The sequence below is a fragment of the Bos javanicus genome, chromosome 20 (assembly GCF_032452875.1).
Source record: "Bos javanicus breed banteng chromosome 20, ARS-OSU_banteng_1.0, whole genome shotgun sequence".
Lineage (NCBI taxonomy): Eukaryota > Metazoa > Chordata > Mammalia > Artiodactyla > Bovidae > Bos > Bos javanicus.
In genome coordinates, this window is record NC_083887.1 from 38,008,981 (window position 1) to 38,036,206 (window position 27,226).

A 27,226-nucleotide genomic window follows, 5' to 3' on the forward strand; every position below is an offset into this window, starting at 1 on the left:
GTTACTAAACTTGTGAGAATATATATAGTACCTAGAGCATCCTGATTTGAAACACCTAATCTATAGAAACGGAAATGGAAATATTTTTATTTCTCTTACTGTTCTTATAGGAAGTTCGTAAAGTAAATGAGAGCATCAAGTATAACCACCCACTGAGAAAATGTGTTGACACAATACTTAAAAAGGTAATTAAATAATATTCTCATTTACTTTCTTTTGAAATATAAATCTACATAATGTAATATTATAATAAAAGCATCAGAAAAGTATACAAACAGCGTATGATTGACGTCTTCCAGCCTTTTCCATTTTTATGTTAACAGTAAATTAATAGTAATTTGTACATAAAATTTGTTATTATATGTTTAACATTATTTATTGGCAGTATGTTCCATTGAAATGTGTCTATAGAGATTATGTTAAATAATGTAAAATTATTGCTGTGTCACCGTGACGGAGATGGACCTTTATAGGTTGTAAAAATGTCATTAAATGTAGTCACTAAAGGCATATCTCCCGTAAGAAAATAAACTAAGTTCTCAATAATCACTTTTAAGCAGCTTTGTACATGTTATTTTATAAGCATATTTCATAAAATAAATGATATTATAAGATATTTAATATGTGTATTTAAAAAGAAACTATACGATTAAGATTTTGATGCCTTAGTATTGAATTGGAGGTATTCAGTACTTCCAAAAATGATTATTCCATAAATGAGTTTCCCAGTTATCTTCTCAGCAACCATAGAACCACTGAACTATTCCTTTTCCTATGTTTATTTTTAAAGACTTGTATGTAGGTCTTTTTTTAATTCAAGTAGCACTGATTTAGGACATTTTAAGTTTTGTGTATACGTTATAGTTCTACTTCTTTACACCCTATACCATCCTCAGCACCAGAACTTATTTTCCAGCAGTTACGCATACAGTGGAACCCCTTTCCCCATTTTACCCTGTCCCTATTACTACTTTTTTCTCTGTATGAGTGTTTGTTTTTATTTAGTTTGGTTTATTCATTTATTTTGTTTTATTAGTTTTTTATACTCCACATATGAGTTAAATCATAAAGAGTTTTTCTTTATCTGACTTATTTCACTTAGCATAGTACCCTCCAGGTCTATCTGTGTTGCAAATGGCAAGATTTTGCCCTTTTGATGGCTGAGTAGTATTCCACTGTGTGTGTGCATGTGTGTGTGTGTCTGTACACATATACCACATCTTCTTTATCCATTCATTCATTGATGGGCACTTAGGTTGTTTATTGGCTATTGTAAATAATGCTGCAGTTTATAGGGGTACAGATATATTTTAGGATTAGTATTTTCTTATTCTTTAGATAAAATCCCAGAGGTGAGATAGTTAGATCATATGGTAGTTCTGTTCTTAATTTTTTGAGAACTCACCATACTATCTTTCATAGTGGCCTGCATCAGTTTACATTCTCACCAATCGTGTGTGAGGGTTCCATTTTCTCCACATCTTCACCAACACTTGTTATTTCTTATCATTTTGATAATAGCCGTTTTGATGATTTGCATTTCTCTTAATAGTGATGTTGAACATCTTTTCAAGTACTTGTTGGCCACCTGTATGTCTTCTTTGGGAAATATCATCTATTTAGCTCCTCTGCCCATTTTTCAATCAGATTATTCGTTGTTGAATTGTATGAGTTCTTTATATATTTTGTATATTAATCTCTTATTGGATATATCATTTGAAATTCTTCTCTCATTTGGTAGGTTGTCTTTTCACTTTATTGATGGTTTCCTTTGCTATATAAAAGCTTTTTAATTTGATGTAATCACATTTGTTTATTTTTGCTTTTGCTTCCGTTGCCTGAGGAGACATATCTAGAAAGATACTTGCTAAGAGTGATATCAGCATCCTGCCTATATTCTGGGGTTTTTATGAGTTTAGGTCTTACGTTCAAGTTTTTAATCCATTTGAGGTTGAGTTTTATATATCGTGTGCAATTGTGGTCTAGTTTCTTTTTTTTCTTTTTAATTTTTTGCATGTGGCTATTCAGTTCTTTTCCTATGTTTTAAATCTGTCATACTAATCATTAGCTAGTGTTTCTTTTGACTAAGATGACAGTCATGAGAATCAATTCTCTAATCATTTATCTTATATTTGCTACCTTTTAAGACCTATTTATGGAGGTTAACTAATTTGCCCAAGTTCATAGGTGTATTAAATGATTAATAGGGTAGGTGACTCCACATCTGGAAAATATTTGCAAGAAAATTAGACATGCTTAAGAATGAAAGATTCTTAACAAAAGTAAAATTTTTTATCTTTTTTCAAATAAAATTTCTAAAAATCTACTTGTTCCTTTTAGTGCCCTATAGACTATCAGGAAAAAATGGGCAGGAACATGGATGATTATGAAGATTTTGATGAAAAGCATAATACCTACCCAAGTGAAAAAAGTCTGGTAAAACTACATAAACAGGTAACTTTATATAGCCTTTTCACCTTCTGATGATTTTAGTTAGATTTACTGCCCACAAAAAAGGAGTTTTGAGTACATGTATATCAGAAACTTCCTTTGATCTTGTCCTTATCATTATTCTTGGAAGTGTTTTAACTTCCTGTTTCTTGACAGGAGTACTGTTGGCATTTGGGGAGGAGAATTATTCACTGAGCAAACTGTTACATATATTACAGAATATAACATCCTCAGCCCCACCCAGTAAATGCCATTAGCACTTCCCTGTTGTTGTGACAAGCAAAACATGCTCCATAGTGGGCAGTTGAATCACTGTTGTTTCAGAACACTGACAGGTATACCCCCTGCTGTGTTTTTTAGGTGATTTATTCAGTTCAGAGACATCGACGAACTCAAGTACAATGGCAGATTCTTTTGGAACAAGCATTTTATCTAGAAGATGTAGCAAAAAATGAAACAAGTGCTACTTGTCAGTTTGTTCATACCTTTCAATCGCCAGAGCCAGAAAATAGATTTATTCAATATTTTTATAATCCTACAGTTGGTATGTAATTTTTAATATACATTTCAAAGTTTGATGCTAATAATTTTCCTGATGGAAAGTGTATATTCTCACCAATGCAGAGTTGAATTATAATTGTGTTTTTTGACTTACACCAATTTGAGTTTGATGTTTCCTCATGATCAGATGCAGGTTCTGCATTTTTGGCAGGAATACCTCAGCAGTGATGTTGTGTTTTTCTCAGAGTAGGAGGCCCATAATATCAGTTTGTTCTGTTACTGGTGATCATTTGTTTAGGATGGTGTCTGCTTGTTTCCACCAGTATGTCTCTCTGCAATTATGTATCTTGTGTGGAGGAATTTCAAAACACTGTAAATACACTGTTGCTTCTTTATGGTTTTCCTAATCATTTTTTCTTTTTATGTTACAGAGTGGTACTGGGAATGTCTTTTGCGACCCTGGTTTTATCGGATACTTGCTGTGGTGTTGTCCATATTCTCCGTGATAGTTGTGTGGTCAGAGTGCACATTCTTTAGCACTAGACCTGTCTTATCCCTCTTTGCAGTCTTCATACAGCTGGCTGAAAAAACATACAATTATATTTATATCGAGGTCAGTTTATTTTATATCTGTCATAAATAAATGTCAGTCGTGGTTTAAGTTTAATCCTTAACTGTTGTATCTTTTCTCCACATATTTCTTCTAGTAATAATGAAAGCAGTGAAGTTCCCCACAGTGGTGTTATTCAGATTTCCAAAAATGAGCTTCATTATTTTACCCAGACTATAAAAACTAAGAACTGTATTTGAGGAGAGATGAAAAGATGCAAAATAGTGCACAATATTTTTATGAGAATATTTTGATCCTCTTTATGCCAGTAAAGCTAGATAAATTACAGTCTTCATGTGAAGAGTTGCCAAGGGAATGAGAGAACAGGCTCACTTCAGGAGGTAGATTTGAAATTTATGGATAGGATAGGGACTGATTAAGATCTAGATTTTTTCATAATTTCATTTTCTGAGGTGGTTAAAAAGCTGCTATTACTGTGTTTAAATTTTAGAATGTCAGTAAATGTTAGTTGGAATGAAAAGATAATGCTTATAATAGTATATAAAGTTCTAAAGTCTATTAGTCTGAAACTGGGTTTTTGTTTTGTTTTTTTCAGATTGCTTGCTTTCTTTCCATCTTCTTCCTCAGTATCTGTGTTTATTCTACTGTGTTCAGGATTCGTGTATTTAACTATTACTACCTGGCTTCACATCACCAGACTGATGCTTATAGCCTTCTTTTCAGTGGCATGTAAGTAGACTGTGTTTAGAAACAAGGAAAATGTCTCCATTACATGAATGTCTCTTTTATTTCTTCTTGTTTATGGCTCTTTTACTAACACCTATATTTCTATGAGCTAGTTGCTTAGGTTTAAGTATTAATTAGATGCTTGTTGATTGGTAGCTAAATCCTGCTTGAAGTTTAGGGTTAAAATAGGTATACTAGATTAGGAAGGAAAAGAAGGGCATAGTGAGTCTGGATTTACTAATTTGAAGTCAGTAAATAGGTTAGTAATAATAGAAACATTTGAGATTTTAGAGACTAAGTCTAGAAAGTGTTCTGAGAATCAGAAAAATACAGTGGTCTCACACTGAATTGTGGAGGACTAAGAAGATCAAAGAAAGGCAATGCCAAAGAATGCTCAAACTACCGCACAATTGCACTCATCTCACACACTAGTAAAGTAATGCTCAAAATTCTCCAAGCCAGGCTTCAGCAATATGTGAACCGTGAACTTCCTGATGTTCAAGCTGGTTTTAGAAAAGGCAGAGGAACCAGAGATCAAATTGCCAACATCTGCTGGATCATGGAAAAAGCAAGAGAGTTCCAGAAAAACATCTATTTCTGCTTTATTGACTATGGCAAAGCCTTTGACTGTGTGGATCACAATAAACTGTGGAAAATTCTGAAAGAGAGGGGAATACCAGACCACCTGACCTGCCTCTTGAGAAATCTGTATGCAGGTCAGGAAGCAACAGTTAGAACTGGATATGGAACAACAGACTGGTTCCAAACAGGAAAAGGAGTACGTCAAGGCTGTATATTGTCACCCTGCTTGTTTAACTTCTGTGCAGAGTACATCATGAGAAACACTGGACTAGAAGAAGCACAAGCTGGAATCAAGATTGCTGGGAGAAATATCAATAACCTCAGATATGCAGATGACACCACCCTTATGGCAGAAAGTGAAGAGGAACTCAAAAGCCTCTTGATGAAAGTGAAAGTGGAGAGTGAAAAAGTTGGCTAAAGCTCAACATTCAGAAAACGAAGATCATGGCATCTGGTCCCATCACTTCATGGGAAATAGATGGGGGAACAGTGGAAACAGTGTCAGACTTTATTTTTCTGGGCTCCCAAATCACTGCAGATGGTGACTACAGCCATGAAATTAAAAGACGCTTACTCCTTGGAAGGAAAGTTATGACCAACCTAGATAGCATATTCAAAAGCAGAGACATTACTTTGCCAACAAAGGTCCATCTAGTCAAGGCTATAGTTTTTCCTGTAGTCATGTATGGATGTGAGAGTTGGACTGTGAAGAAAGCTGAGTGCCGAAGAATTGATGCTTTTGAACTGTGGTGTTGGAGAAGACTCTTGAGAGTCCCTTGGACTGCAAGGAGATCCAACCAGTCCATTCTGAAGGAGATCAGCCCTGGGATTTCTTTGGAAGGAATGATGCTAAAGCTGAAACTCCAGTACTTTGGCCACCTCATGCAAAGAGTTGACTTATTGGAAAGGACTCTGATGCTGGGAGGGATTGGGGACAGGAGGAGAAGGGGACGACAGAGGATGAGATGTCTGGATGGCATCACTGACTCGATGGACATGAGTCTGAGCGAACTCCAGGACTTGGTGATGGACAGGGAGGCTTGGCATGCTGCAATTCATGGGGTCTCAAAGAGTCAGACACGACTGAGCGACTGAACTGAACTGAAGACCAAAAGAATAATTTTTGCTAAGAGATTTAGCAGAATTTTAGAGAGATGGCTCCAGCTTGGGCTAAATTGCACAATCTATTGTTTGTCCATATTATTAAACTATTTACATTAGGTTTTTAGGGCTGGACTTTGGGAACTTCAAGAGGAATCAATATCTGAAGCATCTCTAAGACTTTTTTTTAACCTTTTTCCCCCAAATAATTATAGATTCAAAGGAAGTTGCAAATACAGTACAGAATCTTAGTAACCTTCACCCAGCCTCCCCCAATGGAGACATTTTATACTGCTGTTGTACAATATCAAAAGCAAAACTTTACACAGACACATTACTGTTAACTAGACCACAACAGACTTTATTAGTTCTCACTATTTTTTATACTTTATTCATTTGTGTGTGTGTGTATGTGTAGATTCCTGTAACCACCACCATAATCAAGATACAGAATATTATGTCACCCTAAAATAACTCCTCATATCACCTCTTTATATTCATACCCTCTCTTCATTGTCATAGCTTCCTGTTCTCCAGCTCCTTGTTTTGTAAGGTTCTCTTTTTATCTGGTCACAACTCTCCAGAAAGTAGGCATAGAAGGAACATGCCTCAGCATAATAAAGGCCATATATGACAAACTTACAGCAAACATTATCCTCAGTGGTAAACAACTGAAAGCATTTCCTCTAAACTCAGGAACAAGACAAGGGTGCCCACTTTTACCACTGTTATTCAACATAGTTTTGGAAGTCCTTGCCATCACAATCAGAGAAGAAAATGAAATAAAAGGAATCCAGATTGGAAAAGAAGTAAAACTCTCACTGTTTGCAAATGACATGATTCTCTACATAGAACACTCTAAAGATGTCACCAGAAAATTACTAGAGCTAATCAATGAATATAGTAAAATTGCAGGATATAGGATTAATACACAGAAATCCCTTGGATTCCTACATACTAACAATGAAAAATTATAAAAAGAAATTAAGAAAACAATCGCATTCAACACTGCAATACAAAGAATAAAAAACTTAGGAATAAATTTACCTAAAGAGACAAAAGACTTGTATGCAGAAAACTATAAGACACTGATGAAGGACATCAAAGATGAACAAGTGGAGAGAGGTTGGCACAAAAATAGAAATATAGACCAAAGGAACAAGATAAAAAGTCCAGAGATAATTCTACACACCTGTGGGCACCTTATCTTTGACATAGGAGGCAAAAATACACAATGGAGAAAAGACAGTCCCTTCAACAAGTGGTGCTGGGAAAACTGGTCAGCTGCCTGTATAAGGATGAAATTAGAACATCTTCTAACATCATACACAAAAATAAACCTAAAATGAATTAAAGACCTAAATGTAAAACCAAAAACTATAAGACTTTTAGAGGAAAAGAGAGAACTCTGACATAAACCACAGCAAGACCTTCTGTGTTCTCCTAGAATAATGGAAATAAAAATAAACAAATAAGACCTAATTAAACTTAAAAACTTTTGCACAATGAAGGAAGCTATAAACAAGGTGAAAAGACAACCCTCAGAATGGGCAAAATTAATAGCAAACAAAACAACTGACAAAAATTTAAGCTCCTAAGTATATAAGCAGCTCATGCAGCTCAACACCAGAAAAACAGCCTAGACTAAAAGTGGGCAGAAGACCTAAACAGACATTTCTCCAAAGATGACATACAGATGGCTAATAAACACATGATAAAATGCTCAACGAAGCTCAAAATTATTAGAGAAATGCAAATAAAACTACAATGAGCTATCATCTGACTCCAGTCAGAATGGCTATCATCAAAAAGTCTACAAGCAATAAATGCTGGAGAGGGTGTGGAGAAAAGGGAACACTCTTACACTGTTGGTGGGAATGCAAATTGATATAGCCACTATGGGGAACAGTATGCTGTGCTGCTGTACTTAGTTGCTCAGTCTTGTCCAACTCTTTGCCACCCCATGAACTATAGCCCACCAGGCTCCTCTGCCCATGGAATTTTCAGACAAGAATACTGGAGTGGGTTGCCATGCCCTCCTCCAGGGATCTTCCTAACCCAGGATTGAACCCAAGTCTCCTGCATTGCAGGCAGATTCTTTACTGTCTGAGCCACCAGGGAAGCCCAAGAATACGGGAGTGGGTAGCCTATTCCTTCTCCAGGGGATCTTCCTGCCCCAGGAATCAAACCAGGGTCTCCTGCATTGCAGGAGGATTCTTTACCAGCTGAGCTACCAGGGAAGCCTGGAAAACAGTATAGAAATTCCTTTAAAATCTAGGAATAAAGCTATGATACAACCCAGCAAGTCTACTACTGGGCATATACTCTCAGAAAACCAGAATCAAAACAGACACATGTACCCCAATGTTCATTGCAGCACTACTTAGAATACCTAAGACAAGGAAGCAACCTAGATGGCCACTCACAGATGAATGGATAAGGAAGTTGTGGTATATATACACAATGGAATATTACTCTGCTATAAAAAGAAATGTATTTGAGTCAGTTCTAATGAGGTGTATGAACCTAGAGCCTATTGTCCAGAGTGAAATAAGTCAGAAAAAGAGACAAATGTATATTAAAACATATACATGGAATCTAGAAAGATAGTACTGACAATCCTGTTTGCAGGGCAGCAAAGGAGACAGACATTTTGGACACAGTTGGGGAAGGAGAGCGTGGGATGATATGAGAGAAAAGCACTGAAACATACACATTACCAAATGTAAAATGATAGCCAGTGAGAAGTTGCTGCATAACACAGCCCAGCCCAGTGCTCTGTGACAACCTGGATGGGTGGGACGGGGAGGGATGTGGGAAAGAGGGGTCAAGAAGGAGGGGACATGTATGCCTAATATTGATTCATGCTGATACATGGCAAAAGCTGTCACAATATTGTAATTATCCTCTAATTAAAAAAACAAAATATAATAAAAAAAACTGAGCTCCAACAATTATTTATATCTGTAGTTGTCAGAGTTGACATAATGTGATACAACTTCAGATCTTTTATGTACTGAGTACAGTTTGCCTTGAGGATTGAGCTAAATTGCACAGAAGAGGCACATACAAAACCACTCTACAAATTGTTGGGATAAAGCAGTGGCAAACCTCACCAAAGGAGGCATCCTGAGGCTGGAGTTTTGTTTTGTAGGTGTTGATGTTTTTCAGGAAACTGTGGTATTAATAGAACTTTCAGAATGTCTTCCAAGTAAGGGCAGTTCATATTAAGAATTCAAAATACAAATAGATGAGAATAATGGAATGATCTGAAACATTCTCAGTGTATTTCAAGATAACATAAAATGTGTATTGCTGCTTTATTCTTATATATTGTGTTTGTTTATGCTTTATTGCAGGTTATTTTGCCGTTTGACTCCTCCTTTATGTCTTAATTTCTTGGGTTTGACCCACATGGATTCATCCATCTCTCACCAAAATACACAGCCAACTGCTTATACATCTGTAAGTATGGTAAAAAAGAGTTCTTTAGATTCATTATCTATATGGGATGCTATTAATTGTGAAATTTCTTTTTACTGCTGGCAAACAGATCTATTGCATTATTAGAATCTTTTAAAAAATTACTTGAACTTTCTTTTACACATTGTATATGTAGTTACTAATGACCGGGTAAAGGTGATATTACTTTTGTTTTATTATAAACAAAATTTTTTGGTCCAGCTAAGCATATTCACAGACCTGACCTATAATAATATTAACCTTTATGTTTATAGTCTTAGTGTAATTGATGATTTTCAGTAATATTTATATAATATTAATTTGTTAGGAGAAATAAGCCATATCAAGATATAATAGACACATAACATTGTATTATTTTAAGGTATACAACATAATTAGTATATGTATATATTGTGAAATAGTTAGCACAGTAAGTTTAGTTAACATTCATCACCACACAGTCACAGGTTTTTTCCTCTTGTGATGAGGACTTAAAAATCAGTCTATTTAATGCTTCATTTCTACTTTTTTGAAAACTCCAAATTTATTGATATAGCTGGTTATGATAAACTTTCTAATGATGAAAAAGAATGAAATATATAGAGCTGTACTGATTTAACTAAATTTTTTTCTTGCTCCTTAGATTATGGGTTCCATGAAAGTTTTATCCTTTATTGCAGATGGGTTCTATATATATTATCCTATGTTGGTGGTAATTCTCTGCATTGCTACGTATTTTAGGTAAGAAACTTAACATTGCTTGTTTTTTCTTATATATATATATCCTGATCTGGATATCTTTCTCCTTAAAATTCTTTTAAATATTTGCTGATTGGGTTTTAGTTGTTTGTTTTATTGTGGCTTTGGAAATGCTGGTGGTAGTTTAAAGAGATTGCTTGAGTGCTGGATCAGGGTCTCCCTCCAAAGATACTTTCAAGAAAAGAGAGTTATTCTAAATATTTGGCCTACAAAGTGATAGGATTAATAACAGAATGTTAACTCTGAGTCCTGGCCTTTGGTCATGGCAGCCATTGTATCTTACAAAACACCTGCTTGCCCAGCTTCTATTTGGTAACATGTATTAGTCTTAGGGCTTTCCGCATAATAATTTTTGGGTTTCTGGGTGTTTCAGACCGTAATCAGCACAAAAGATCAGTTAAGGAGCAGTCGTAATCAGACAGTACATGGAAAGTACATGGACTACTCTTTTTATCAGATCAGAAAAATTGGTAGAAGCTTGGCAGAGATCTGACTCAAGAGGAGTTAAAAGACAGGTGTTCTTGGCTTCTAGCACCTTGTCTTCCTTCTTCACTGCTTCAGTGCTCCATGACACACCAAAAATGCTACTTAAAAAAATTTTATTGATAATAAGTTTCATCCAACCACTTTTCATTTAAATCTTTCAGTATAATTAGTTATTACAAATAGTTTACAAATAGCATATATTATTATACTGATATTCTAACACTTGGATATTGAGTAAAAAGACAAATATTATTTGAAATAAATTCTCTGTTGAATTTTTTTAAAGCATCTATATTTTATCATAAGTAAAGGAGCCAAAGGATTATAATTTAATATAAAACTTAATATGAACTGGTGAAAATGAAAGTCGCTCAGTCGTGTCTCTTTGTGACCCCATAGACTGTAGCCCACCAGACTCCTCTGACCATGGAATTCTCCAGGCAGGAATACTGGAGTGGGTTGCCATTCCCTTCTTCAGGGGATCTTCCTGACCTGGGGATTGAACCTAGGATTCCTTCATTGCAGGCGAATTCTTTACCAGTTGAGCTATCAGGGAAGCCCATGAACTGATAAAACAATATAATATTTTCAGCTTTTTTCTGTAAGGTAGGAAAGACAGAGGTTTATATTTATTATGAAAATGATGTGTTAAAAATAAGAGACCAGTCATCCTTTGGATGTCCAAAACTAAACTTTTTTTATGTGCTTATTCATTTATAAACTACAAATGGAACATTAAGAGCTTGTGATGTATAAATCTTATCTCCTCATCTTAGTGGTTATCTTGGTAAGATTGGCATCTCTACTTAAGGTTAGCATCTTATTAGATTGACATATGCATCAAGGAATAGATGGATGGGATAGTGCCTTGTCAACTATAAAATTTTAATGTAAGGAATTGTGTCTAAAAGGAAAATTGTTTAACTTAAAAATATTTCTTTAAAAATGTTGTTTTATAATTAAGATAAACTTTGCTAGTTTTTTAAGGAGACAAACTCCTTAAAGTTTGTCTTTAAGGAAAAGAAAGGTCATATACCTTAATTATCAAATTATATTTTTATAATTTATATATATTATATGTGTAATATTATATATAATATAATATATATTTATATTTAAAACTATACTGTATTATAGGAATATTTGAAGAAATGCCTTGCAGGCATTTCAGCATTAACTTGACTTTATAGGTCAATTTTCTTTTGGAATGCTGCCGTAATAGTCTAATTCCTTTATTACTAGCACATAACCATACACAGAACTATTAATAATATTCAGACTTAACTGCCTAGAGCCTATAAAGCTGTTTGCTGACACTTTAGACAAAGCTACAACCTTTACAGAGACAATCATCTCATCCTGCAGTATAGTATTCCCACAGGTATATAAGGATGGTAGAGGAATATTTAAAGTCACAGAATTAGCATGACCATCCACCTGAAACCCCAATTTTACTCACTGGTAAGTCATACAAGCATTCCCTATATATTAAAACAAGCAGATAATTTATGAACTAGTCAGATTTTTACACATCACTGATGTGAAATGGGAGAGCTTTACTTTTTCTTAATTGCTTCACTGTTTTCTCTTCTTCCTAACACACATGAATACACACACACACACATACATACACACTCCTCCCTTTCTTCTTCCTCTCTCTGCCTTGCTTCATGTATGGTGTTCAGAATTCTGCCATTAAAAGTACATTAGAAAAAAGTTTGAAAACTAAGGTAGTAAAAAGAACTTGGTCTTTGTTTTGTTTTAGATTTAAATCCTCAGCTCTAAAATTTATTGATTGGCCTTTAGCAAAGTATTTAACACCCTTTGCTTCTGTTTCCTTATCTATAAAGTAATATTTATCTCTTAGAGTTATAGTAAGAATTAAATAAGAATAACTGTAAACTATCTGATGCATAATAGTAGTTTAACAGATATTAATCCTTCCTTCCTTATGTACCGTATTTTCAGAGTATTCCTGTCCTGCACAACAATGAGGTTTAAAGTAAAAACCAGATAAGATATAAATGATTGCCCCCAGATAAGCTGTAATAATCAATTCTGAATTTATAGTAACACTGATTTAAATAGAATTGACTAGTTCTCCGGATTAACAAAACAGAACGTGAAAGTCAGTTTGCATAATTAACACTTTCTAAGCCAAGAATATTCTGCACTTGTAAATACTGGTTGTGTATGTGTGTTAAAATTGCTGTTTGAATACCAGAAAAGAATAAATTGCTTTTGTATTATAGCTATTGCTTAGCATCCTGTTATAATAATCTTCTGAAAGTATGCTGTGGCCTGACTTAATTTGTGTCTGTAAGAAGTCGGGCTTTGGTGCATACCCTAGTCAGTGGAGCACTGGGCATTTAAGTTTCTTAGAAAGGGACATAAGTACTTTTTGAAGAAAGACAAATGTAGCGCTGTAGAACTTGACATGATAACTAGAAATACAACAGAGGCTTCCAATTTAAACATTTACAGTATGAAATAATGCTTATCTTTTTGAAAATCTACTTTTATTAGCTTGGGAACTCGTTGTTTGAATCTACTTGGTTTCCAGCAGTTCATGGGAGATAATGATATGACATCAGACTTAGTTGATGAAGGAAAAGAATTAATTAGACGAGGTAAGATTTGTCTTTTAAAATAAATGAAGAGAAAGTACTGATTCAAAATACAAAATTAATGTTTGTATGATTTGAAACTTCTAATCTACCTTAAGACATTACAAATTAATGTGTTTTAGCTAAAATTCTATGGAAAGCCTTCACAACAAAAAAAAATTTGAAAACATACATGGTTATTTCATCTGTCTTTAAGAAATTCTGTAGCAGAAATTGTTAATATGTCTGCAACTAAATAATACCCTTGTTTAGTATTGGAGTCATTTTCTTGTTTTCTTTGAAATAGATTTGTCAAATTGAATACAATATAAAACTCATTAAAGAATCACCATTAGTTTAATAATTTTTCATTCAAACCAAGGCTGGTTTTTAGAATGTAGTGATCATTAACAGCCTGTTAGAATGCATTGTGCTCTGCTGGAAATCTAATCTCAAAACTGAGTGTATCAAATTTCTTGGTGTTCAAGTGATGGTAGAATAGGAAGGAAAAGAAGAACAAAACTTGAGTTTGGGGACATTGGGGTTCTTTATGATCTTATTTAAACATAAACCCCAAATGTACTATGGCTCTAAAATATGCTAGTGTAGCCCTCACATGCTCTCACAGGAAGGTGGTGCCTAGTTAATGTAATAGTTCTGCTGTTTGCATTAATCAGACTTCATCTGGAGTATCATATCCAGTCCTGGATAAGATTTTCAAGAGTAGGACTGATAAGTCAGAAAGAATTTAGAGGAGGGTAGGCAGAATGATGAGTGTGTCAGGTATATCTTATGGGAAAAAAGCACTGAGTATATAGCCAGAAGAGAGTAATGGCAAAAAAAAATCTTATGCAGAAAAAAGTATGAATTTAATTTAGAAGACAAAAACGAAGAAAAAGAGAAGCTGCCTAGAAGCACATTTCAAGTCACCATGGGGAGAAGTTCTTCCTCACTGAAACTGTTTAGATAGAGCCTAAGAGCGATCTCCAGCAGAAGTTGGGAAGGTATTCTCTATGGAGTTAGGTGACCTCTCCGGTTCTTTCCAACAATAACCTATTACCTTTGACTTTGTAGTAATTTAAAGGAAATTGGTCATAGCCTGATACCTTTACTTCAGTTACTCTACATCTAATTAAACCATATTATACCAAATTTGAGACCACTTTTCTGTCTCTAGAGAAGAGAAAAAGGCAACGGCAAGAAGAAGGTGAAAATAGAAGAAGAGTAAGTATAGTACTTACTAACTTGCTATAACCTAAAGATTAATGGGAACTATCATAAGAATCTAATTGATTTTGGCTGAAAACAATGGGACAATGACATAGGATGTTTTTCTTTAGTCCTTTGTTTGCTAAGGCAAACTAACCTCCTTGAGAATTGAAAAGGCAAAAAGTGAGAAAAATCTAGTCATAGTCACTATAAATTTTCAGTACCCGAGTGTGTCCATACTGGAGAAGTGAAGACTCAGGAGACATAATAGTTGTCTTTGTGTATTTTAGTGTATGTCATGGAAAGGGAGACTTGTTCTTTATTTTGGAAGGCATAACTAGCACCAAAGAGTGGAATAGAGTTCACCTCTATGTGAAAACTTAGGGTTTACCAAAATTGGAACAGGATGATCAAACATAAATTTTTCACATCTTCTAATAAGAAAGCCAAATAGCATCTGGCATGACTATTTTAGAGTGAAACTCTGCACTGCATGGGTTCCTTTCAATTCTAAGAATAATGAGTAAAATCCCAGTTAAGATTTTAGTGCAGTTAAGACACAATGCCACGTGAGTCATTACTTAATTATGTTTATCTACAACTTTAATTTTGCTATCAAAAATGACTTTTTGGGTCTCTATGATTTGTAGAATCGTATTTGGGTAGAATAAAATTTTATTAACATCTTATTACTTATTTTGAGTTTCATAATCCTTCCATGGTCAAGATAACTTTACTGTAGTTATAATATTATTTTGACATTTTAGATGGAAGTCAATAACTTAAAATAATCATAGCTAGTAAAAATGTCTATAAATGTCTTCAAGTTAAGTTTGATGACTATTAAAATCATTTAGAAATAAAGGAAATTATCTATCATTTCTAAAGGTACTGTGCTAATTATACTGATTATCTGACAAATTCCTGATGAAAAAGAATTAGATTATATTACTCTACATATATAATCTAATATATCAGTTATCACTGATGAATTACTTTCTGACTGTGTGTTCTCATGTTATATGTTCATGATTCTTTTCTAGGAATGGAAAGAACGTTATGGACACAGTAGAGAAGATTCCACTAGAAACAGAAATGTTCATATTGACCCAAAAGAATCAAACTTCTCAGAAATGAGTACCAACCGATGTAAGTAGTTTATTATCTAGTTTTCTTAAGAAATTTTTTTCTATGCTTGCTTGTCTTTATAGAATAATAAGTGAGGTTCTGCAGTGCCTTTCCTTTTTTCATCCCTCAGTATATGGGAGGAAGAGGAAAGTAAAATATGCATCAGGTAGGAGAAGGAGACATCCAGGACATCAAATGAATAGTTGTCATTATACTATCTAAATAATAGTACTTATCTCAGGCATATTTTTGGCAGGTATTGGTTTCTATTAACCTAGATATTTTTCAGGCTATTTGGTCATTTTTATAATAAATTACCGACTGACTCTTATGTGTCAGGTACTTTCCCAGGAGTATGAAGAAGACAATTTCCATCTTTGGTTTGCCCTTAATTGAATGAGGAACTGATACCAGGAAGAAGACATTGGCCAGTGGATTGAGTCAGGAAGCCTCCCCATATTCTTGATTTTGTCATATGCTTTTGGGAGAGTGACAAGAGACCTATTTGTGTGCAGGATCCAGCACTGAGTAGAAGGGAGAGGAGAGATACAGGGATGCTGAGAGAGTGTAAGGCTGCACACATGATGCTGAAGGACTCAGCTCAAGGGAGGAAAAGGAATTCTTCATTGGGAAAGGATTTCTGTTATAAAGAAATACTATTTAGGAATGAGTAGTACTTAGCCAGTTGAAGGGGTTTTTAGGCAGAACAAAGAATGTGCAACATGCGAGAACTTTTGGGGAAATGTAGATTTTCCTCTATGACTAGAACCTGAAGTATGAGAAGCTTGATGAGAGGAAAGGCTACAGAGATAGTTGGGAAACGTATTATCACACTTAGAAGTTTGGATTTTATCCCAAAGGTAAGATTTCAGTATGGAAAGAAGCATGCTCAGATTTTTGGTTTAGAAAGATGAATTTGACGTCTATATAAAGTATTATTTCCAGGGAAGTGAGATACAACACAGTTTAGTGTCTGTTGTAGTAATGCAGTCAGAAAATGATGAGGGCCTTAATATACAATATTGGTTTTATGGAATAAATCAACACAACATTGTAAAGCCATTATCCTCCAATTAAAGATAAATGAAAAAACAAAAAAATGATGAGGGCTTAAAATAAGCATCCTTGAGATAACCCTGGAGATAAAGAAGAGAGGATGTGTTTGGATGAGATTTAGCATAAAAGAAATAATAGAAAGCTGAAGTTTCAATTAAAGCTAGGAAATAGAGGGATAATTCTACAAAGATATTTGGAAGCTTATCTTGGATTTGGACTTAACAGAGTGCAGAGATCTGGAGGGTATAGGAGAATGGTTAAGAGGAAACACAAAACCTTGGGATGATGAATTAGAACCTGGCATGTGGGAGGCAACCAGTATTTGCTGAATGAATGAGATAAATAGTGGAGGGCAGAGTCCAAGATGACAACATAAGGTAAGAGAGAATTGGCTTGCCTTAAATTTTCAAAAAGAGCTGTGTCATGGTTTGTTTTGAAGCTGTTGAGCTGCTCAAAATAACACTGTGAAAATTTAGGTTTTTATGGAGAAAACATCATTCATATAGGGAAAGGAGAGTTAGTTTTTCTAGATCTGTGCTGACCAAGGTGGTAACCATTAGCCACATATGGCTGTTTAGCATTTGCAGGGTAGCTGGTGCCCCATATTGAAATGATAATATTTTGGATGTATTGGGTTAGATATGTGAAAATTAATTTCAACTATTTCTTTTTACTTTTTAAATGTATTTACTAGTAAAAAGTAAATACAGGGCTTGCAATTTATTTCTGTTGGACATTGCTTCCCTGAATTCTTGCCCTATGGAAAAAAGAGTTAGTCCTTTATTGCAGAGTTTAAGTTGATTGCATCTTAAAATTGTAGCCGAGAAATGAGATGTAGCAGCCCCTGGATTCACTATGAAACCAGCTGAAACTTATTTAATTGTGAACAGTTTCACTGTTACGATTGCTGTTGTTGTTCATTCTCTAAGTCGTGTCTGACTCTTTGTGAACCCATTCACTGCAGCACTGCCGGTGCTTCCCAGTTCTTCACTATCTCCCAGAGTGTGCTCAAACTCATGTCCATTGACTCAGTAATGCCATCCAACAATCTCATCATCTGTAGTCCCCTTATCCTGTTGCCCTCAATCTTTCCCAGCATCAGGGTCTTTTCCAATGAATCAGCTTTTTCAATCAGTACTGAAGGTTTGGCTTCAGCACCAGTCCTTCCAATGAATATTCAGGACTGATTTCCTTTAGGATTGATTGGTTTGATCTCCTTGCTGTCCAAGGAACTCTCAAGAGTCTTCTCCAACACCATAGTTCAAAAGCATCAATTCTTCAGCGCTCAGCCTTCTTTATAGCCCAACTTTCACATCCATACCTGACTACTAGAAAAACCATAGCTTTGACTATATGGACCTTTGTCGGAAAAATGATGTCTCTTCTTTTTAATATACTGTCTAGGTTTGTCATAGCTATTCTTCCAAGGAGCAAGCGTCTTTTAATTTTGTGGCTGCAGTCACCATCTGCGTTGAAGTTAAATACTAATTCTGTTGCTGTAGCTGCTTCTGAGCTTAGACTACATACAAGGGAGAACTCTTCTTTCTTATTTTCTATCATATTATTAATCATTTAATATAATTTTGAGATAACCATGTAGTTATCCTTTCTTAATATTGTCTTCACAATGAAAATTCAGATCCTTTATAATCTTGACTTTCTGTGTGTCCATAGACTGTGACCCATAAAGACAATAGAAAGTGGAATTTTTTTTCTTCTTTTGCAGCGACATCTAAATATACCAGGGCTAATAACAGGACTGAAAGGGACCGAATAGAACTTCTTCAAGATGCAGAACCTTTAGATTTTAATGCAGAAACGTTCACTGATGACCCTCTTGAATCTGAATCAGGAAGGTAAGTTCCAGGTTGTCCTTTTGGCTCCAGTATTCCTCTGAAAATTTGATAACATTCTGACTTGAGGAGATAAACATAAGGAAAATATTCATCTTTATTGCTAATGTAAAACATATTAAGCAACGTTTGATACCTTTTAACACCTGCATATCTTTTATATTTTAAAAATTATATCATCCAGTGGTAGTAGTTGAAATTAGTACTTTCATAAATTATTACCAGTAGTATGATAAATAACAAAGAATTGAAATCATTTGGTAGAGTCTTAACAATATTTATATTCCTATTCTGACAATTCTATTTATGAAAGCCATCATATTTGGCAATAGTTACATAGATATGACTGGGTGGCACTGTATTCTGAGCACTTTAACAACAGTAATTGTGTTTTATGACTGTAAGTCCAATTGGAATTGAATCTAGAGAGGCTCAGTAACTTACCCAGGATCACACAACTTTTAAGTAACAAAATCAGGCATTTAAACCCCAGGACTCTGGCTTCAGAGTCTGTGCTTTTAGCTGTTATACCAAGTAGAAACAAACAAAAGCAAAACATCATGGGCATGAAGATATTTGCTTATAAATAGCAAGAGGAATATTCTGTTTATATTCAACAATACAGAGTAGTTATTAAATCCAAATTTCATGATGTGTTTTATATCTCTCTTTTCCTTTCTTTTTTACATCTCTCATCCTGCCATATGTGTCATATCATAGGCTGTAAAACAGTTGTTGGTTGATTTATAATTATAGGTAAATCTCTTTAGGATAATATCCTTGGAGAATAAGTTTCTGATTTCAGCTACTGAATAGATTTTACAGTTCTTAAAAATTATGTACCCACTTCCTTTTAATGTGTCCTTGTTTTTCTCTCCTTCTTTATTTTTGATGCCTCAGATCATTTCTTTATCCACCTTTCAGGTATCAGCCTGGTGGACGATACCTCTCAATGTCTCGCAGCAGAATATTTGATGATGTTTAAAGTCTATAGGAATTTATGGAGTAGCTAACCAAGATCAACAAACAAGTTCAGTCTTTATGAACATCTGTATGCTCTAGAATTAACTACTGAACTCCCAGTGAAAAGTGTCAGGATAAAAAAGGCACGAAAAATTAATCAGATCTTAGTGATAATGGCTTATTATTCATTGAATATCGTCTTTATTTCTAATAGGATTTGTTTCATACCATTCCTGAAATGTCTGTCTTAGAAGTACAGTTACAGTGGAAGGATTTAATTCATGATAAAGATCAGTATATGTTGAAAACATGTAGTTCAGTTTGTTTCAGATTAATTTTTTCAGGAAAACTTGTTTTAAAGGTTCAAGGAAGCCATAGTTACAACTGACTAATATTATAGTTTTATTATTGTGATTTACATATTCTTTCTAAAAAATATGTTGATCCTTTATTTCCCAAAGAGATGGAGACCTCAATAATAACCGTATTTACAAAACCCATGTCTTAAAACAAGGCTTACTTACCAGACATAACTGAATGTAGAAAGCCCTTTTTCAACACTGTATGCAAATTAGTTAGGTTTTTGCATGTGTATTTAAGACTATACTTCAACTAGTGTTTGTATCTTCAGCATGTGTGCTTTAATCAGGTGGTGAATTATTCTTTCAGTCTTTGGTAGTAACTGGAAGTTGTCGTATGCTTTTGGTATTGCTTTGTAAAAGATTTTTATTTCAGAGAGGAGTGTTCACCTTTACCATTTAGCATAGTGATTTAAGTGTTGATCATTCCATTCAAGGAGAGTCATAATTTTTAATGGTAAATAGTGAGGTTTTGGTGGCTCAGATGGTAAAGCGTCTGCCTACAATGCGAGAGACCCGGGTTTGATCCCTGGATCGGAAACATCCCCCTGGAGAAGGAAATGGCGACCCACTCCAGTACTCTTGCCTGGAGAATCCCATGGATGGAGGAGCCTGGTGGGCTACAGTCCATGGGGTCGCAAAGAGTCGGACACGACTGAGCGACTTCCCCTTAACAGCCAAAGAGTCCCACAAAATTCTCTACTGTTAAAAGGTGCCTGTTTATTCCTTTTGAAAAAGAATATCTGGTTATTCAAAGATAAAAAGTGAGTCCATTTACTGTTACTACTCACACTTAAATTGTGATTTATAGAAAACTACTTTAGAGTGGAGATATGTAAGAACTTGTTGCTTAAACATGTTATCATTTTAAATTGAGTTTTTAAAATTTTGTTTAAGCCAAAGTTAGGTATTACATTTTAAATCACCAGTGTTTTATGCACAGTGACTATAGTTCAGCACAACATTTTGCAAAAAGAGTTGTTTATGTCCCTGAAATATTTGCAACTCTTTGAGAATCCATACCATGGATTCACCCAGTGGTGACTGGGCCGCCCCATGGCCATCTTAGTTTTACCTGTTATCCTTCGGTAGTGCTCATTTTCACTCTTAAGTATTCCAGTTTGAGGATGAATTATATAGTCACCTGACAATTTGATTATATGTTTCTTGAAGGTCATTTTTCCCTGAATCATAATTTTAAATGTTTTATTTCCCTCTTTTCTTAGTGTTATCACATAAATACGTTAGAAGCCACAGTTTTAGGCAGATACTGATAGTGTATCATCCTAATTATCTCATTTTCTTAAATTTTTATGATTTTTTTTAAGATTAGACCCCCTTTAAAATAATTATCAGTCAATAGATTTTCCTCTCAATCAAAATTATATAGACTACTCATTTAAGAAGACACACACACAGCCTTTTATTGTGAAGCGTGGTCAGAGAGCAATAGGCCAGGAGCAGAGATAATTTAACACTGTAATTACATGACTGACCATTGAAACCTTGGGCAAATCATGTAACCTTTCTGTGCCTCAGTTTCTTCATTTTCAAAATGAAGAGGATACTTGCTATTTACCTACTGATCTACCTCACAAAGCAGTTGTGAGGGTATTGAGTTGATGTTTATATAGTGGCGTTTAAAAAGACAAAATAAGTTGTTAGCTATGCTGGTTTTCCACACAAGTGGTATTTGAAGATATTAGATAGGAAACAGATCACCCCAGAAAGTGGTCCAGTTTCTTATTATTACAGAGAAGCTTACAAGTTCCCAAAGCAAAAACTCTTTCTGGAATAAGTAATCAAAATCCTGTGAAAATAATATTGTTTTATTATTTAGTCTTTGAGTTTACTTTGGAATATGTTCCTTAAGTATAATGTTGTTTCTCATAGGTTTTATCATGAAACTCAGATGCTATTGTAGAAGCAGAAAAAGAGAAGAATGATCCAGTTACTTTTATAATTTATAATACTCTAAGATATATTGATAGAAATATGTAAAAGATGTACTACTTTATTATTAATTTTTAAAATGATTATAATAATGGGAGTGTATGTAATACTTCTATAAAACAGTATAGATCCCCTTTATGACTTTTGAGTTATTTCCAAAATAATTTTGGTTGTTTAAGTGATCCAGAGTATTCAATTGTTTAGGCAGAATTTGTTACAGGATTTCATATATGATCATATAGGAAGATTACCTGGCTGGGTAATTTTGTGTTTAGAAGTTAATTATTTAATCCCTGAAGTCTTAAGAGTTTATTGCTGGGGAACTAAGTTAATATTTGTTAAGCAACTTTGTAAAAACTGTAATATGAACAAAAGTTTTCTGTTTTGAGAATATTACTAAAATGACATCTGCTGCAAAACATTATTACTAAATTCATATACTTTACATGCAAAGTATATTTCTTGAAGAATTACTTCTGACAATTACCTTTTGAGTGTTTCTTATATTGTAATAGATTCCTATTTAAACTTTCTAAATTATTTTTCTAAATAATTATTAGAATATTCAGTAAGCCATTGCAGAAAATAACAGTAAGTAATCTATTAATTTCATGGATCTGTAAGTTGCTATTAACTTTTGTTATTACATCAATAATTTGTTATTATTAGAACATTTAAAAAATCATTATTAAAATAAGACTAATTATTAGAATTTGTTCTCTTACCAAATGAACAGGGGCTTGGGAATAATTTCCTTATACTAGACGCCCTCATTTCACAAGAGTCATAAGAACTAAATAACTTTCAAGGGTTTTCAGTTTATAAAGAATAGATCAGAGGATTGGACAATCAAAATTTTTTAAAATATTGCTGCCAATTTGTTTTTGGACACTACTATTTGATTAGATTATCAGTTCTTACATGTGTGCTGGTTGTATACTCAAATGAAATTAAATGTGGATAGGCAAGTCAGTGTGTGTTTTTTTAAGTATATTTTAGAATATTAATGAAAGAATTCATTGATATACAACAGCAAACCTCATTTTTGTATATGTGTAGTAGATTTAGAGAATGTTCTTGATTTTTATGTAGATTACTGTTTTAAAGGAAAAATAAACTCTCCATAATTTTAATTCACACTGTTCAGTAATGTGAGTTTTATATTTGTGATTTGTGTGGGCCATGCCTGAAAATCACAAGGATAAATATATTTGCACTAAGAGGCAGAACATATCCCTGAGAAATCTTAACGTACTTGAATTTCCAAAGTGTAATGGATTGTATTTATTAAATCCTAAATGTTAATAAGTCAATGGATCGAGACTTTTATCTTTCCTTTCTTTTCTCCCTTTCTCCTTTCATTCCTTTTATACCTTCTTTCCTCTCTGAAGCCTGTCTTTATAGTATAGCTTATAATGAGCTGACATGTTTTTCTTCCGTTTGTTTGGTGTATACGGTTGTTTTTGATGGTCAGTACACTCAAAAGGTAGTAGTTCTGACTACAGATCCCACTACTTGAATAGCAGTATTGCACTTAAAGTAGTACAACAGATTTTGCTAGACAACTAAGCAACATCTGGATATAAATATGAGGCGTGCTAGCTCACTGTGTTGTCTTTTCCGCCACTAAGTAGGACGCTTCAGTAAAATGAAATATTCTCAGTGTAGATGTTTTAGCATAAAATTATATTTCTAAAACCAGTGATTATTAAAAACAAGCAAACAAACCCCAAACATTAAAAACCTTGAGACCTCATTTTATGAAAAGGAATTTATAAATAACATACATCGTTGTCAAAGTTTTCATTAGAAGAGGTTGAAACAATGTAAGAGTGTTACAGGGAGCCTTCTGAAATATTAATTCCCTTTGTGTGGGTTACTTCTTTTCAATTCAATGACTTATTTTTCTGCTCAGAGACCTGGAAGACTAGGCAGTGTTATTCCCTTTACTAACTCCTGGAGACCAGGTCCTGTGAGCCGTCTCTACCATCAGAGCAGCTATTAGCCCTGCCCCATCCCCAGTCCTATTGCAGTGGGAACATACCACACCCCTAATTCCTTTTATGTTCAGCTTGGTTTTCCTAACATTTTATATCCATTGTGGTAGATTGAAGCCTCATCACAATTTTAAATTTGTTAATGAAACAAGAATAATGGCGTGTTCCTCTTCTCATCGATATCCTAAAAGACTTTTGTTTTTAACACACTCCCTGGAGAGAATTAACCTTTTTTTCTATGAAAATCTTTTCTTTTGTGATTATCCTGATCTCACATCATTTTGCAAAAGGAGATTTTTACTGTACTTAGTGCAAAAGAGTAGAAAGAATGGTTTACTGTGGCAGACATATATAAAATAAAGTCATAATTTGTTAATCTGACTGTACAACACCATTTTGAGTTGGTATTATTGACACAAATCTTATCAGTCTAGTCACTTAGAGCTGTATTTCTCAAAAGAATGCTGGCTAGCATCTTCCCTACTTAGTACACCAAATTGTAGGGGAGAGACTATGTATTTTTTTTTTTTAAGCAATCCAATGGATTTGTTTTTGTCCATATTTTGTAAACAACTTGAAGAACTTTTCTCATTTCGCAGATAGAGAACATGTGGACCTGTCTTTTAAATAATTGTAATCTAATATATATATTTATAAATTATAGCATTGGAAAAAGAGCTCTAATAATGATGTTGTTACTTCCTGGTATTTAATTTTTATAAAATGTTTTTGTAAATAACTAATTGTAGTATTGCTTTTAAGTAGTTTTAAAATCTTTCTAAAATAAGTTCTGCCCAGGACTTATTTCCTATTCGAAAGTTCAGTAGTCTAGTATGAGTTTGAAATATTCCTACATCTCTTCAGTATCTTTTTGTATATACCAGTACTCAAGCAAAGTATACCAAAAGCCTAAGTTCTGTGTTGCATTAATAACGTACTTGTTATTTATCTTATTCAGTGGATTAGGTGAAGTAGAGAGTAAGTCTTTTCAAATGTGCATCTGATCATAAATTTCAAAATGTTTATTATGTTCATTTTTGGTGCATGATGCCAAATTTATCTTTAATCAGACACTACTACCTGGTTGTTGTTCAGTTGCTATTAATAAGTTGTGTCTGACTTTTTGCAAACCCATGAACTGTAGCCTACCAGGCTCCTCTGTCCGTGGAGTCCTCCAGGTAAGAATACTACCTGCTATGTAATGGCAGATGTTTCCCTTTCTGATCAATGGGTTGTAGATATAACTATTTTTCTCTGCAGATTCTCACTAAATATGTATTTGAAAAAAACCTGCAAAGTGCTACCTGTAATTAAGTTAGCATCTTTGGCCTTATCTATGCATAATGTTCTCTCAATTTGGTTTTGACAGACCATGGACTTGGAATTGCTTTGTAGTATTTTAACTTATTGTAATGTAATGAATTTTTTGAGATGTTTATTTGATTAGCTGTTAAAATGTAGGAAATTATGTAGCTTTGCATGAAATAAAGTACATTTCTACAAGTTACTAAGAACTTTGCTGGTCATTTATGTGTTTTCCTTCAACCATCTTTGAGATTATACTCTTTTTAGTAAACTAAGGCTTTTTTTGTTCCTTTCAAATTATTAACAGGTACCACAAAAGAAATGTTTTAAGATAAATAACTAAATACCTATACTTTAGGCTCCACCTTACTTCCTTCAGTGAAGTTGAAAACAGGAAAATCAATGAAACCAAATACTGAGTGTTTGAAAAGATCAATAAAATTGATGAAACCCTAGCCAGGCTGACAAAGGAAATAGAGAGTTGCTTTCCCATATACCAAAAATAACAATGGAAATTTGAGATTAAAAACAACATCATTTACATCCGTCCTAGTTAATACAGTAAGAAGAAAAGGAAATAAAAGATATGCAGTTTTGGAAGTAAGAAATAAAACTTTGTCTGCAGATCATATGATCATCTATGTAGCAATCTAAAAGAACTGGCTAAAAAAATGAAAACAAAAAACAACAACAAAAAAACCTAGAATGAGTAAATGATTATAGCAAGTTTGCAGGATATAAGGCTAATATAAAAAAGTAAGTCCTTTTCCCTTTTACCAGCAATGGAAGAGTAGAATTCAAAATTAAAGATAATACCATTTACATTAGCATCCCCTAAAATGAAATACTTAGGTATAAATTTAATAAAATATATCTAAGATCTATATGAAGAAAACTACAAACCATTGATGAAAGAAATCAAAGAACAGAATAAATAGAGATTCCATAATGAGCAGGAAGGCAGGAAGACCCATTATTTCCAGGATGTCACTTCTTCCCAAACTGACCTATCGATTCAATGTAATCCCAGTTAAAGCCCCAATAAGTTATTTTATGGATATTGACAAACTGATTCTAAAATTTATATGGAGAGGCAAAAGACCCAGAAGAGTCAACACAAACTGAAGGAGAACAAAGTTGGAGTACTGACACTAGCCAATTTCAAGACTTACAATAAAGCTACAATTATCAAGACATTGTGAGATTGATGAAAGAATAGACAAGTAGACAATGAAACAGAACAGAGAGCAGAAATACACCCACATAAATATAGTCAATTGATCTTTGACAAAAGAACGAAGCAATTCAGTGGAGAAAGGAGTCTAACGAATGATGCTGGGACACTGGACATCCAAATGCAAAAATAATGTAGACACTAACTTTACACCTTTTACAAAAATTAACTCAAAATAGTTCATAAACCTAAAGCACAAAACTTCTGGAAGATAACATAGGGGGAAACATAGGTAAACATGGGCTTGTCAGACAATATATATATCACACAAAAATGTGTGTATATATATATGTACCCAGAGATGTACAGGAATCGGATTATTCATATAATTTCAACCGTAGATAATTCAGTCAACAGAATAGGTTTATTTATTCAACATGATGGATATGTGTATAAATAAGTGGAAGTGATTAATTATTAATACAACTATGTAACAACATGGATGAAACAAAGATATTGTGGATCCAAACAAGTCAGACATGAAAAAATATAGTATGATTCTGCTTATATGAAGTTCAAAAAAAGATTAAATTGTAGAGTTAAAAAATGAATGCTTTGTAGTAAGATCATAAAGTGAAAAACAAGACATTACCATACATATCAGGCTATTGCTTACCTTTAAAGAGAAGGAAGGGATTAGTGACTATGATCAGCACAAGAGAAACTTCTGGATTGCTACCTGTGTTCCCTTTCTTGGGTGGTGGTTTTACAGGTGTCCACTTGGTAATGAATTGCTAAACAGTACATGTATCTGGTCCCATCACTTCATGGGAAATAGATGGGGAAGCAGTGGAAACAGTGTCAGACTTTATTTTTTTGGGCTCCAAAATCACTGCAGATGATGATTGCAGCCATGAAATTAAAAGATGCTTACTCCTTGGAAGGAAACTTATGACCAACCTAGATAGCATATTAAAAAGCAGA

The 27,226-nt window shown here is 34.0% G+C and overlaps 1 protein-coding gene across 5 annotated transcripts in view; it reads left to right on the forward strand.

The window, feature by feature from the left end:
* The window catches only part of LMBRD2 (LMBR1 domain containing 2), a 51,648-nt gene extending 26,371 nt beyond the window's left edge, over nucleotides 1-25,277 (forward strand). For 2 of the 5 annotated variants that reach the window (XM_061393714.1, XM_061393713.1), the window contains exons 7-18: nucleotides 111-185; nucleotides 2,341-2,454; nucleotides 2,812-2,995; nucleotides 3,384-3,565; nucleotides 4,119-4,252; nucleotides 9,292-9,397; nucleotides 10,038-10,135; nucleotides 13,166-13,269; nucleotides 14,423-14,469; nucleotides 15,498-15,603; nucleotides 18,365-18,494; nucleotides 19,392-25,277. In XM_061393714.1, coding sequence (XP_061249698.1) covers nucleotides 111-185; nucleotides 2,341-2,454; nucleotides 2,812-2,995; nucleotides 3,384-3,565; nucleotides 4,119-4,252; nucleotides 9,292-9,397; nucleotides 10,038-10,135; nucleotides 13,166-13,269; nucleotides 14,423-14,469; nucleotides 15,498-15,603; nucleotides 18,365-18,494; nucleotides 19,392-19,476 — 1,365 coding nt within the window. In that variant the 3' untranslated portion in view covers nucleotides 19,477-25,277. The other 3 variants (XM_061393715.1, XM_061393716.1, XM_061393717.1) reach the window with 3 other exon arrangements.
* The last annotated feature ends 1,949 nt before the right edge of the window (nucleotides 25,278-27,226 follow it).